The sequence below is a fragment of the Symphalangus syndactylus genome, chromosome 9 (genome assembly GCF_028878055.3).
Source record: "Symphalangus syndactylus isolate Jambi chromosome 9, NHGRI_mSymSyn1-v2.1_pri, whole genome shotgun sequence".
In the NCBI taxonomy this organism is placed as follows: Eukaryota; Metazoa; Chordata; class Mammalia; order Primates; family Hylobatidae; genus Symphalangus; species Symphalangus syndactylus.
This window is the reverse complement of record NC_072431.2, coordinates 14,867,115-14,879,598: the sequence shown is the minus strand read 5'-3', so window position 1 is coordinate 14,879,598 and position 12,484 is coordinate 14,867,115. Positions and strand designations below refer to the sequence as shown.

General features: G+C 42.2%; 1 protein-coding gene across 1 annotated transcript in view; it reads right to left on the bottom strand.

Annotated features, from left to right (window-relative positions):
• FBXO33 (F-box protein 33) overlaps positions 1-11,781 on the bottom strand; it is a 34,270-nt gene extending 22,489 nt beyond the window's left edge. The window contains exon 1 of the mRNA XM_055291457.2: positions 11,183-11,781. Within this exon, the coding sequence (XP_055147432.1) occupies positions 11,183-11,781 (599 nt within the window). The remainder of the gene's footprint in view (positions 1-11,182) is intronic.
• Between the last annotated feature and the right edge of the window lie 703 nt (positions 11,782-12,484).

Below are 12,484 nucleotides of genomic sequence, written 5' to 3'. Positions count from 1 at the left end.
GCATACTTTAGTAAGGTAAAATGGCAATGATATCTGGGAATTGCTTTAAAATACTTCAGTGAAGAAGAAAGCGGCTGGGTGCTGGTGGCTCACACCTGTAATCTCAGCACTTGGGGAGGCCGAGGCGGGCGGACCATGAGGTCAGGAGATCGAGAACAACCTGGCTAACACGGTAAAACCCCCTCTCTACTAAAAATACAAAAAATTACCCGGGCGTGGTGGCGGGCGCCTGTAGTCCCAGTCACTCGGGAGGCTGAGGCAGGAGAATGGCGTGAACCCAGGAGGCAGAGCTTGCAGTGAGCTGAGATTGTGCCACTGCACTCCAGGCTGGGGGACAGAGTGAAACTCCGTGACACAAAAAAAAAAAAAAAAAAAAAAAGCAAGCAAGCAAATGTGGTAAAATCTTCAAATTACTGAATCTGGGTGATGGTATTAATGGGGGTTCATGTGTCTAGTTTTTGTGTGTGTTAAAAATTTCACAAGAAAAATTAGAAAACAAGGCAGTCACTTCTCTAATTGTGTAACCCTAATAATTTCACTTAATTACTCTGTGCTTCAGTTTCACCATCTGTAAAATAGAAATAATAAAGAAGCCTAACTCCTAGAGTTGCTGAATACTGCCGTTAACATAGGAAAGCTAGTTTAGTATTTTAGGGGATGTCAAGAAAACATCCACTCTGCCCTCGGAAGCATGGCACTATGAATGGGCATTACCCAGCCCTGTGACCCTGATGGTGACTTCTGTGGTCTATGTGTGGATTCCAACAGGACATCGGTATGAAGGTGGTTGGCTTGAGAAGGTGGCGTTAAGATCAAAGACTCTTGCCTCACGTGACTATGTTTCTTCTTTTCCTTGAACAAAAATTGTCCTTTTGAGGTTTTGAAAAGTAGGATTCATTTTTGAAGTTACCAGCAACAGCTGAATAACAGACCAGATTAAAAGGTAGCCCAACTCTGGCCCTTATTTCTTCCCTTTTTTTGTTCAACTTAAGGAGTATATGTGATGAGCATCTGTATGGAAAGACATATTTACCTTGGTCTAGTACCACAGGTGATTAGACCATTGATTTGGATGCAAGGGGAGGGAAAAATCAGCATAGGGAGTACCACTGGCTTCTTCCTTTCTGCTCAGTCCTACCACAAACGGACTTCATATGAGTCCATAGCTCATATGAAGGTTAGACCTAGGCAAATTTCAGGGAGTAATGAGTTTATACGAAGCAGAAAAGTGAAAGAGAAAAAAGAAGAAAAATGAAAATTTCAGGTTACCATAGTAAGGAAGACCAGGAAGTTTCTGGGGGCAATTAAACAGACTAACCCAAATTTATATAACACGATATGAACAGAACACTGCTGTACAAGTGCTTGGTGGTAAATGAGTTAAACACCATAAGTTAGTTATGTTTTCAGATAATAAACTGTATCCAAATCCTAGCTATTTTTTTTGAGTACAAATCATACACACACACACACACAAACACACGCACAAGTAACAATAACCAAAAAGGGGAAAAATATTTGATGTATTTAGAGAATAGCAATTAGAAGGGCATTGTAATGTTAGAACATCATATCTAACTCTTTGTACTTTATTCCACTTCTAGAAAACCTCCAAATAAAAATAAATACAGACCAGGCACAGTGGCTGACGCCTGTAATCCCAGCACTTTGCGAGGCTGAGGCAGGCAGATTGCCTGAGCTCAGGAGTTCGAGACTACCCTGGGCAACATGGCGAAACCCCGTCTTTACTAAAAACACAAAAATTAGTCAGGCCTGGTGGCGCGTGCCTGTAGTCTCAGCTACTTGGGAGACTGAGGCAGGAGAATTGGCTTGAAGCTGGGAGGTGGAGGTTGAAGTGAGCCAATATTGTGCCACTGTGTTCCACACTGGGCGACAGAGCTAGACTCCATCTCCAATAAAGTAATAAAACAAAAAACAAAATAAACAGAATCATACTACTCATCACTTCTGTTGCTCACGCCCTGGTCTAAGCCACCATTACTTCTTGCCTGGATTACTGCAACAATTTCCTAACTCTGCTCATTGCTTCCACCCTTGCCCTACTACAAGCTATTCCCAACACAGTAGCCAGACTGATCCTTTTGAAATGTCAGATCATATCACTGTCTTTGCTCAAAACTCTCTGATGACACCCCATCTAAGAGTAAAAGTCAAAGTCCTTACAAGAGCCTCACAAATGCCTACAGATTTCCATATCACCTTCTTCCTTACCTGGCTGACTTCGACATTTCATTGCTTTCCATGCTGTGTCTTTTTCTTTTTTCACCCTTCATAAGCATTTATTACTAGGTAGAGTGTAAAACAATAAAGCTTCTAAATGGTGACATAAGAGAATATCTTTTTGACTTTGCAGGCTTTTTTGTAACAAAGTTTTTGTTTCAGTAGAACACAAAAATCTCTACCAATAAAGGAACAAAATGATAAATTGGAATTTTTTAAAATTAAGAACTTCTGAATATTAAAAAATGCTTGAGGCCGGGCGTGGTGGTGGCTCACACCTGTAATCCTAGCACTTTGGGAAGCCAAGGCAGGTGGACCACAAGGTCAGGAGTTCGAGACCAGTCTGGTCAACATAGTGAAACCCCATCTCTACTAAAAATACAAATATTAGCTGGGTGTGGCGGCACATCCCTGTAGTCCCAGCTACTTGGGAGGCTGAAGCAGGAGAATTGCTTGAACCTGGGAAGCCGAGGTTGCAGTGAGCCGAGACCATACCACTGCACTCCAGCCTGGGTGACAGACTCCATCTCAAAAAAAAAAAAAATAAAAAAAGCTTAATACAATGAAAGGGAGAATTTGGTAATAACTACAACTATCAAAGGACTCATTTAGGACATACAGAAAGTTATTGGAGAAATACAAATTAAAAAATATAATATACTTGAATTAAAAACACTGACACTTGCTAACACGTTAGTAAGACTGTAGAAAAACTGGAACTCATATATATTACTGATGAGAGTATCAAATGGACAACCCATTTTGAAAAGCTTTTTGGTTATTTCTACTAAAGCTGAGCATATGTATACGGTATGATCCAGAAATTTCATTCCTACGTATAAGCCCAATATCAATGCCTACATTAATGCACTAAAAAGAAGTGCACAAATATGTATGTAGATAGAAATGATCATTAAATACAAAAACTGGAAAAAATTCAAATGTCCATCAGCAATAGAATAGATAAATTACAGTCTATTCATCAATAAAAATTAATGAACAACTATTATGGTGAGGTCTCAGATATACAACATTGAGCAAAAGAGGTCAGATTCTAAAGATAACATACTGTATAATCTTGCTTATATGAAGTACAAAAAGAGGTAAAAGTTACCCACAGTGTTAGAAGTCAGGATAATGGTTACTTTTGAGGAAAAGGAGTGGTAACTGGTAGGGGGCACAAAGGGAACTTCTAGGTCTCTAGTAATGTTCTCTTTCTTTTTAAAAAATTAAAATAACTTTTATTTTAGAATTGGGGGGGTACATGTACAGGTTTGTTACAAAGGTATATTGTGTAATGCTGACGTCTGAGGTAATAATGAATCCATCACCCAGGTAGTGAGCACAGTATCCAGCTCTTACCCTGCTGCCTCCCTCTCCACTCTTGTATTCCCCAGTGTCTATTGTTTCTATTTTTATAACTCTCTGTACTCAATGTTTAGCTCCCACTTGTAAGTGATAATATGCGGTATTTGGTTTTCTGTTTCTGTTTTAGCTTACGATAATGGTTTTCACCATGCTGTCTCTAAAACATGCCAGTCGTACTTGCACTACAGAGCTACTCCACTTACTCCTACTTCTGTCTGGAATCACTTGCCCCAAATAGACACCTGGCTTGCTCCCTCCCTACCTTCAAATACCACTTCAGCAGTTGAGACCCTCCTTAACTTCCCTATTTTAAATAGCAACACTCCTAAGTCCACTATTCCCATCTCCCTTCATTGCTTTATATTTCTTCGTAGCATATACTACCAACAGAGATCTTATAATTTCACTTAATGTATTTTCTGTCTTCTTTTCCATAAGAAAAAGCTCTGTGATGGCAGGGCCTTTTGATTATTGCTATATCTCCAAATACTAAAACAGGGTCTGGCATTCAAAAATATTTGTTGAATAGTATATTTACCTTAGTTTATAAAAAAAATTAAAGTCTATTTAGCTACATCTCACACACCACAAATTTAGGGGGCAGACCAGTTTTCAGTTACATTATACATTAGGAATCCCTCTGAAACAACATATTTTCCCAGAAAACTAAAAATCCCATTCTCAGTTATTTCTTTGACGTAGTAAATAGAACCAGTGGAAAACCGCAAAATGCGGCTACCTTTTATTAGAGTTAATATAGCTAAGTCTAATTAGCTGTGGAAACAGAAAATAGAAACATACAACTTAGGTATGTATGTTAAGGCTGGGCGTGGTGACTCAGGTCTGTAATCCCAGCACTTTGGGGGGTCAAGGCAGGTGGATCATGAGGTCGGGAGATTGAGACCATCCTGGCCAATATGGTGAAACCCAGTCTACTAAAAATACAAAAATTAGCTGGGCGTGGTGGCGCATGCCTGTAATCCCAGCTACTTTGGAGGCTAAGGCAGGAGAATTGTTTCCACCTGGGAGTCAGAGGTGGCAGTGAGCCGAGATCATGCCACTGCACTCCAGCCTGGTGACAGAGTGAGACTCCGTGTCAGAAAAAATGTTTATTAAAATTCCACTGAAATGAGATATCTTGTTTTCTATACTGCACAAGAATTTCCTTATGAATTAAACAACCATCACAATTTTTTATTGTCTTATTATTCTTCTCAGACTCCTGTTGGGACTGTTTAGCACAATTGTGACCCAATGCTTGAGATTTCAGGCCTGATGACCTTGTTCTCTCTTCTGTGGGTCAGAATTGGGGAACTTCATCTATGGTAGTAAACTTTGGTCAGTTTCTTTTCTTTCCAGAGGATCCAAAATTATTTCTTTGATTTAATACATAGGAACAACAGAAAAATGCAAAATGCAGCCACCTTAGAGTTATTACAGCTAAGAAGAATTAGCTATGGAAACATAAAGGAATATGGTTCTTTAAAAAGATGCTCTTAAAAACATTAAAATCTTTTCCAATTCCATAAGAGAGATCATGACATATACCTTTTTTCCTTTTTTAAATTAATAAAAGCTAAAATAATCCACCATCATTGCATGAAATTTTCTCAGGCTGGTTCTATTCTTCTTAGTCCACTTTCAGTATCATGTTTTAACATCCACATTATACTCTTTTAGTAACATTATTTCCTTTCCTCACAAATGCTAATGAACGGTCATAGCCAAATCAAATGAACACAAATAGTTTAGAGATGTGTTGTCCAGTTCAGTTTTCTTCTATGGATGGAAGTGTTCTATTCTATGTTGTACAATATAGTAATCACTAGCCACATGTGACTATTGAGCGCTTGAAATGTGGCTAGTGGAACTAATGGGATCTTTAATTTTATTTATTTAAAATTTAAATAGCTATCTGTAGCTATTGGCTGCCATATTTGATAGTACAACATTAGAACCCAGAAATAAATAACCGGCCTACAACAGTATTCCTTATCAGCTTTATTAGGACCCGTTAACCAGAAGTTATTTCCCAGAACTTACAATTCCATCTAAGAATTACCATCCCCTAATCTAAGAATAACTACCATCCCCAAATCCCAAAGGTTACACACAAAAGGTGTATTTAAATAAAACGAACACTTACGGTTGTTATTTAACATGCTATTTGTTTTTTATTTTTTATTTTTTTAACATGCTATTAAAAGATAATTTTAACAGTAATAAGGACAAGAAAATTGAGCGAGAAAGAAATGATGAAAAAATATTGTTTTTTCCTTTTCTCTTACTACCCACCTCCAACTGGTGAGTACTCTGGGCTATACTTCCAAAATCCATCCACTTTTTTTCATCTCTCCTGCCTCCATCATAGTTCAAGCAACCATCATCTCTTGCTTAGATTACAATAAAAGCTTCCCAACTTGTCTCCCTACTTCCTCTCTTGGTCCCTGAGTCGCTCATAAAATGGCCAGGGTGATTGCCTTAAAATGCAAATGATATTACATTATTCTTGTCCTTAGAAGTTTTTTCAGTGACTTCTATCCTTGGAATATATTCCGAACTTCATTAAATAATCCTACCCAATTCTTCCTTCTTCAACTTCTCGGAACTCATCATGGCATCAGTTTCATCCTCACTTGCCACAGCCCTGTCACACTTTCTTTTCTACTGCTCGAACACACCAAAATTTTGTCTGGCTCAAGACCTGAGCGCTTACTGTTTCTTGTGTGTGGAATGCTATTTGCTCAGGTCTTCAGATGGGTAACGCTTGTCATTCAGGCTGCAGCTCAAATATCCTTCTCAAAAGAGGTCTTCCCTGACACTTTACCTAATGTTGCCACCTAGTGACTATTACATCCTTCTGTTTTCAGATTTTATTTTCACAATCTGAAATAATCTTTCTTTCTTTTGTCTACCTGTTTCTGTCTGTCTTCCTCCTCTAGAATGACTCCGTGAGAACAAGAAGCATGTCTTCCCTGCTTGGCACATAGTACGCTCTCAATAATTGGAGGAAAAAACCCTAGATTTTCTATAACTATCATTTTAGCTCCTAAATAAATTGGTCAAGTTTGGTGAACTCTCCCAAGGCTGCCTCAGAACTAACAAATTAAAATAGAGATATTTAATCACTCCACTCAAAAGCTGCTTAACACCCTCATTTAACACAGTCAAAAAATTTTATCTTTTTTTTCCTTAAGTTTTACACTCTATTCCATCTATCAGTTGCCAATACAGCTGTGGAATAAAAAGTCCTAAAACCTCTCATAGCAGCCTGCCAGGAGGTTAGTTTCTTTAGCTTTCCTTCTCAATAATTTTGAGGCTATCCTTAAGGAACCTCTTCGTCAGTTTTTAGGTAAGGAGTCTGTTGGGAATGCAGTGTCACAGGAAACTAATTCTTGAACAGGGCAGATTGGTCACAGGCCCAGTATATTTTAATATATTTATTCTGTAAATGGGCTTTTTAAAGTAAATAATGATAACAAAGAAAGCTCTCAGAGATGAAACATTGTTATACATATTTATTATACTACCACAGGAGAAATATTTCAAGGAAAGTAAGGCTAAAAACTATTGGAGATAATACCTTCAAGGCATTTTCTACCATCTTAGGTAGTAATCTGAAATGTCCAGGGAATTTTTAACCCATTTTAAAATGCATTTTTAGGCAGGGTGCAGGGGATCACACCTGTACTCCCAGCACCTTGGGAGGCAGAAGTGGGAGAATCATATGAGGCCAGGTATTAGAGACCAGCCTGGGCAACACAGTGAGATCCTGTCTTTATGCAAAATTAAAAAAAATATATCAGCCAGGCATGGTGGTGCATGCCTGTAGTCCTAGCTACTAGGAAGGCTGGGGTGGGAGGATCATTTCAGCCCAGGAATTTGAGGCTGCAGTGAGCTATGATCATGATTGCTCATCCTGAGTCACAGGGCAAGACTCTGTCTCCAAATATTTTTAAATATTTTTATTATTGTTTCTTGGTAGGAAACAATACAAAGGTAAGATTCTCCTTCACTGTGCCTGCCAAATCAACAAGACCCAAATCTAAGTATTATTAATAGATCCTTTTTTACTTACAGGGCATATAAGCAGACAGGGTCATGAAATGGTCAATCTACATACAAGCAGTTAGAGCTGTACACAGAATCTTAAAAAGAAAATCAATCTTATACAAAATTTCTCTGGTCTGTTATAATATGCATTCTTTTTTTTTTTATTTTTTTGAGACGGAGTCTGGCTCTGTCACCCAGGATGGAGTGCAGTAGCACAATCTCTACTCACTGCAACCTCTGCCTCCTGAGTTCAAGCGATTCTACTGCCTCAGCCTCCCGAGTAGCTGGGATTACAGGCATGCACTGCCACACCCGGCTAATTTTTGTATTTTTAAAAGAGATGGGGTTCTGCCATATTGACCAGGCTGGTCTCGAACTCCTGACCTCAAGTGATCCACCCACCTCGGCCTCCCAGAAAGTGCTGGCATTACAGGTGTGAGTCACCACCCAGGCCAACAATATGAATTCTTAACAACAACAAAAAAGTACTGCCCCTAACAGCATTTCACCCAAGAAAAGCTTATGTAAAACATTTATACAGCCCATAAAAGCATAAACCAGATGAAGACAATGTGCCTATGGCTACTGTTCAGGTATTTTTAGTGACTGAGTCTATTACCTATTATCATAAATCTTACCATGGACTCTCATTTTTCCTAAGGAGTCTGAAATACAGCATTTCAATAGGCAGTACTCAACTTGACAACTGGACTAAATGCTAAAAATGCATTTATATCTATTTGTTGTTTTGCACTTCTAGGTACAATTTCTTATAGAACGACTGCAGAAGAAATTCAGCCTATGTGACCTAAAATACAGTTGAATGAGTACTTACTGCCTTTCTGTTCTTACTATTCATGAAGAAGACAGGTATCCTAGTGCCCTGTAGAGAAGGAATTTCTGAAACGTGAAGGACTGTGTGTTACCCTCAGAGAGGCACTTATGCACCTTCTTTATCCTTATTAGTTGTTCCTAAAACCTAAGATACAGGTATGGCAACTATAATCACTATGAGAATACATGTACATATATAACCCGGGAACCAAGCAAAACAAAATGCCAGTTGTCCTCTCTGAAGATCAGCACCCTTGAAAAATTCCCACAATTCAAGTTTATACTTTTAGTTATTTTCCTGAGGGACATGAAAATAACTGGAACAAAACAAAATAACAGTCTGAATTGTATGAACTGTATAAAGGAATTCAGCACAAAGCCTGGAAGCAGAATGCTTATGATCTGGTATGATTCACACCCCCTCTTTTCTACTTATAGAATGGCAGAAATCATAAAGCAAAACCATTGTAAATTTAACTCAGAAATGTAAAGAGCAATGTCAAATGTCCCAAGTCTATAGTTTAAGTGATTACAGGAAGAAATAATAGGCTTTACCAGTCACTGATAAACAACGTGGTTTAAAACATTTTCAGATTTGTTAAAATTTAAAGGAAACTAGTCTTATTTACGGATTTAATATTCATATTAACTTTTCCAATATCACAGAGTATCTCAAAACGCTTTCAATAATAAAGATGAGATTAACTTATTTCCAAAAACCCTTTGATGTATCATTAGTACAAACAACATGCAATTACACAACCCTTTAATTTGAGACATATAGAATGAATATGCTACCAAAGCAGCATGACATACAACACCATGGTAATAGTAGATGACAAGCAAACTTTAAAATTAGGGATGATGGGTGTGATGTTTTTGCATAGAAGTGATAGCTGACCCAGAAGGGCAGGCATGGGTGGCCTTATAGAGAAGCAGACTGGGATGCTAATAAAAATTGTAGGGGTAAGGAAGACAAGGACAGGAGAATTAAGCTAAAAAGCAAAGATGTGAAATATCTCCGTTTTGCCTGTATGTTATCCACCCATCCAACCAACCAGTTATTAAAATACTTAAAAGGAACTAGACACTTCTCAAGTCTTCTTTTTACTTGGGTCAAAGGCACATACAGTGTTTGGATGGTTGCATAAAAGTGCAATTTGATCTCGGTACAGAAAAATCTAATTGGTACTCACTCATTGAATTCACCCTCAACCTTGGTCTCATTAGTAAGTGCTCACTGACTGAAACTTTGCAACTTTTGGGTCAGTTGGTCCTCTAGCCATACATTCAACTCTGAGAAAGTCTCTAACCTAATCAAGACCTGTTTTTAGGTTCAATGGCCTCTCCTGCCAGATAAAACAAAAGTAAGGAAATGGAATGTCTTGCGAAAAGCTGGGGAAACACACAGGCAACTGGAATAATGGAGCCATATCCCGATACAACTTGGAGCTATATACTTATCTCTTGACTTCTGGATTAAGACACAGATTAATGGCGCATATATATATAGATATAGATATAGATATAAAACCTTATAGCTACATATATCTCCTAGCATTAAACCAGGGACTGCTCTCAACCTTGTTCAACATAATGTTCAGTATTATCTACTGCGAAAGTACACGCCTTTGGATAAAAACAACGCCGTACAGCAATGTGCAAATCACTTGATCCTAGGAAGGGTCAGGTTCCTTTCTATAAAACAGGGATATTAATCATTGCCCTGCCTCACAGTGTCACTGAGAGGCTCAAATAACACAGTGAATGTGAAACTGCTGAAGTATTTTTACTATGTAAGGTGCTACTTTTGGGAACTTCTAAACTTTTTTCTAAGAAGAGTCTTACTGTAAGGTTCTTTAGAATATCCATATACAGAAGATCTAAATTAATAGGGTTTTGGAGGTGGCGATGGAGAAAAATGACTGGGAGCGATACTGGGTCAGAATATAAGGTTCCAGAATTACAGTGAAATCCTGATGCAAAACCAGAACAGTTATGTGCTTACCCTTTGCCGACCCTGGCCAACTCCCTCGCTGCCTGCCCCCCTTCTCCGCACGACTGTTACTTTTAGGTGACCTACTAGGGACAAGTTGAGTGTGGTGGTGTATGGGGAGGGACTTTCAGCCCTGAAGATCAACTTCTTCCCCAATCCCTTTAACAAACACTCCTCCTTCTCTTCGGGCCTTGTTCAGTTAGCCGAAACTATTTCTGGTAAGAAAATGGCTGTTACAAAATTTCTTTTAGGCAGCGTCCTATGAGTACCTACTCCTTCCCTCACCATGAACTATTTCTAACAGATTCAGAGTCTGCAAATCGTGTTATGTGTATGTTTTGTTTCTTCCAAGGCTCACCCACAGGCCTCACCCTCCCATCTATAAAAAGAAAAATGACAGCGCCTGTCAGCTCCATCCCACGGCCACCGAGAGGATGAATGAGTGCCTGGAAGGCGCCAGAAGCGGTGTCTGTTAAAGACCCCGTCCGCCACAGTTTATAAAGTATCATGATGAGTCCCGTTATGCCTTTCCGCTCAAGGAAACCGCCGGGTTAGAACCAACACTCTCCGTCACTGAGGAAGGCAACGCTGAAGTTGGCCGGGCGCGTATTACGCACAGAATCTGTGTCGGAGTGCGGGGAAGGAGCGACCCCCCGTTACCGGGCGGGGCGGGGCTCGCGGCAAGCCTACCTGTTGTTCCGGATGCTGACCAGCACGCAAAGCACCAGCTCCAAGTAGGTGCGCAGCACTTCCAGCCAACGAGCTGAGAGCTGCAGGGCCTCGACTTCCTCCCCTCCAGTCCCGGTGTCCGCGCCACCTCCGTCGCCTGGGCCACCGCCGCTCAGGTAGTTCTCGGCGGCGAATTCAACACGCAGCTCTCGCACGAACCAGCCGCACTTGCGCATGAGGAATTCCAGCCGAGGCTGCTCCGCGGGCGAGACGCGGAGGCAGATGCGGAGCTGGGGCCAGAGGGCCGGATAGAAGAGGCACTCACGCCAGTGCGAGCAGGAGGCCGAGGCCCGCAGCCGATCGGGCGCCGGCAGAAAAGAGAAGATGTGTACGATCAGCTCGCTAGGCAGCGACGCAGCGCCCGCCGCCTGCCCGCACAGAGCCATCCGGCCCCGCCGCCGGCTGCCGGCTCCCGGCCGCCCCCGCAGTACCCGGAGCAGCCCCCGCAGCCGTCGCAGCTGCTGCAGCCGCAGCCGCCGCCACCGCGCCACCCGGGCGGCCCTGGCTCGGGTTCGAGCTCCCGGCGGTCGGGGCTGCGGCACTGACAAGAACAACAACATCAATGACAAGGAAGAAGGGGGCGGAACCGTCGTGGGTCTCGGCGGAACCAAGTAGAGCACAAGTTGTGGAGAGGGGGAAAGGCCTCTGCGGGCGTGGCCTGCCGGGAGCCAGCCTCTGTCCTCTCAAACTCTACTCACGTGCGTCCGAGGCCGGCACACTGAGTAACTGCACTGCCTTCGCTCGTAAAGTTCAGCGGCCTGGAAGCCTGAAGGCATACGGTGAGGAAAAGGCAGCCCTCCCTGCGCCGGTCGGCGGAGACAGAGAAGTGGTAGGAGCTGAGTTTGACGTCGCCGCTGGTGGGAGGAGTCCGGCGCGCACCGGCGCGACTTCCGGAAGAGGGGAGCGCCGGATTGCCTGTAGGGACGGGAGACGCGGCACGTGATCTCTGACGCACGCAGGCCGCGGGGCGGGGCGGGGCGGGGCGGGGCGGGCGGGGCGGGGCGGGGCGGGGCGGGGCGGGCGGGGCGGGGCGGGCGGGGCGGGGCGGGGCGGGGCGGGGCGGGGCGGGGCGGGACTGGAACCCGCGCTTGGCGCTTCTTACGCTTTACGGTGGCCGCTGCGCCCCGTCACATCTGTAAGTCGGATAATTTTGGCGCTCGGTTGATGGAGGTGGCGGTACTCTGGCTTAGTGCGAGAGGTCGTCAAGCTTCTTTGTAAAACTTTTCTCAGTTTGGGCTGAGGACCCTGAGCCAAAGTGGCGGC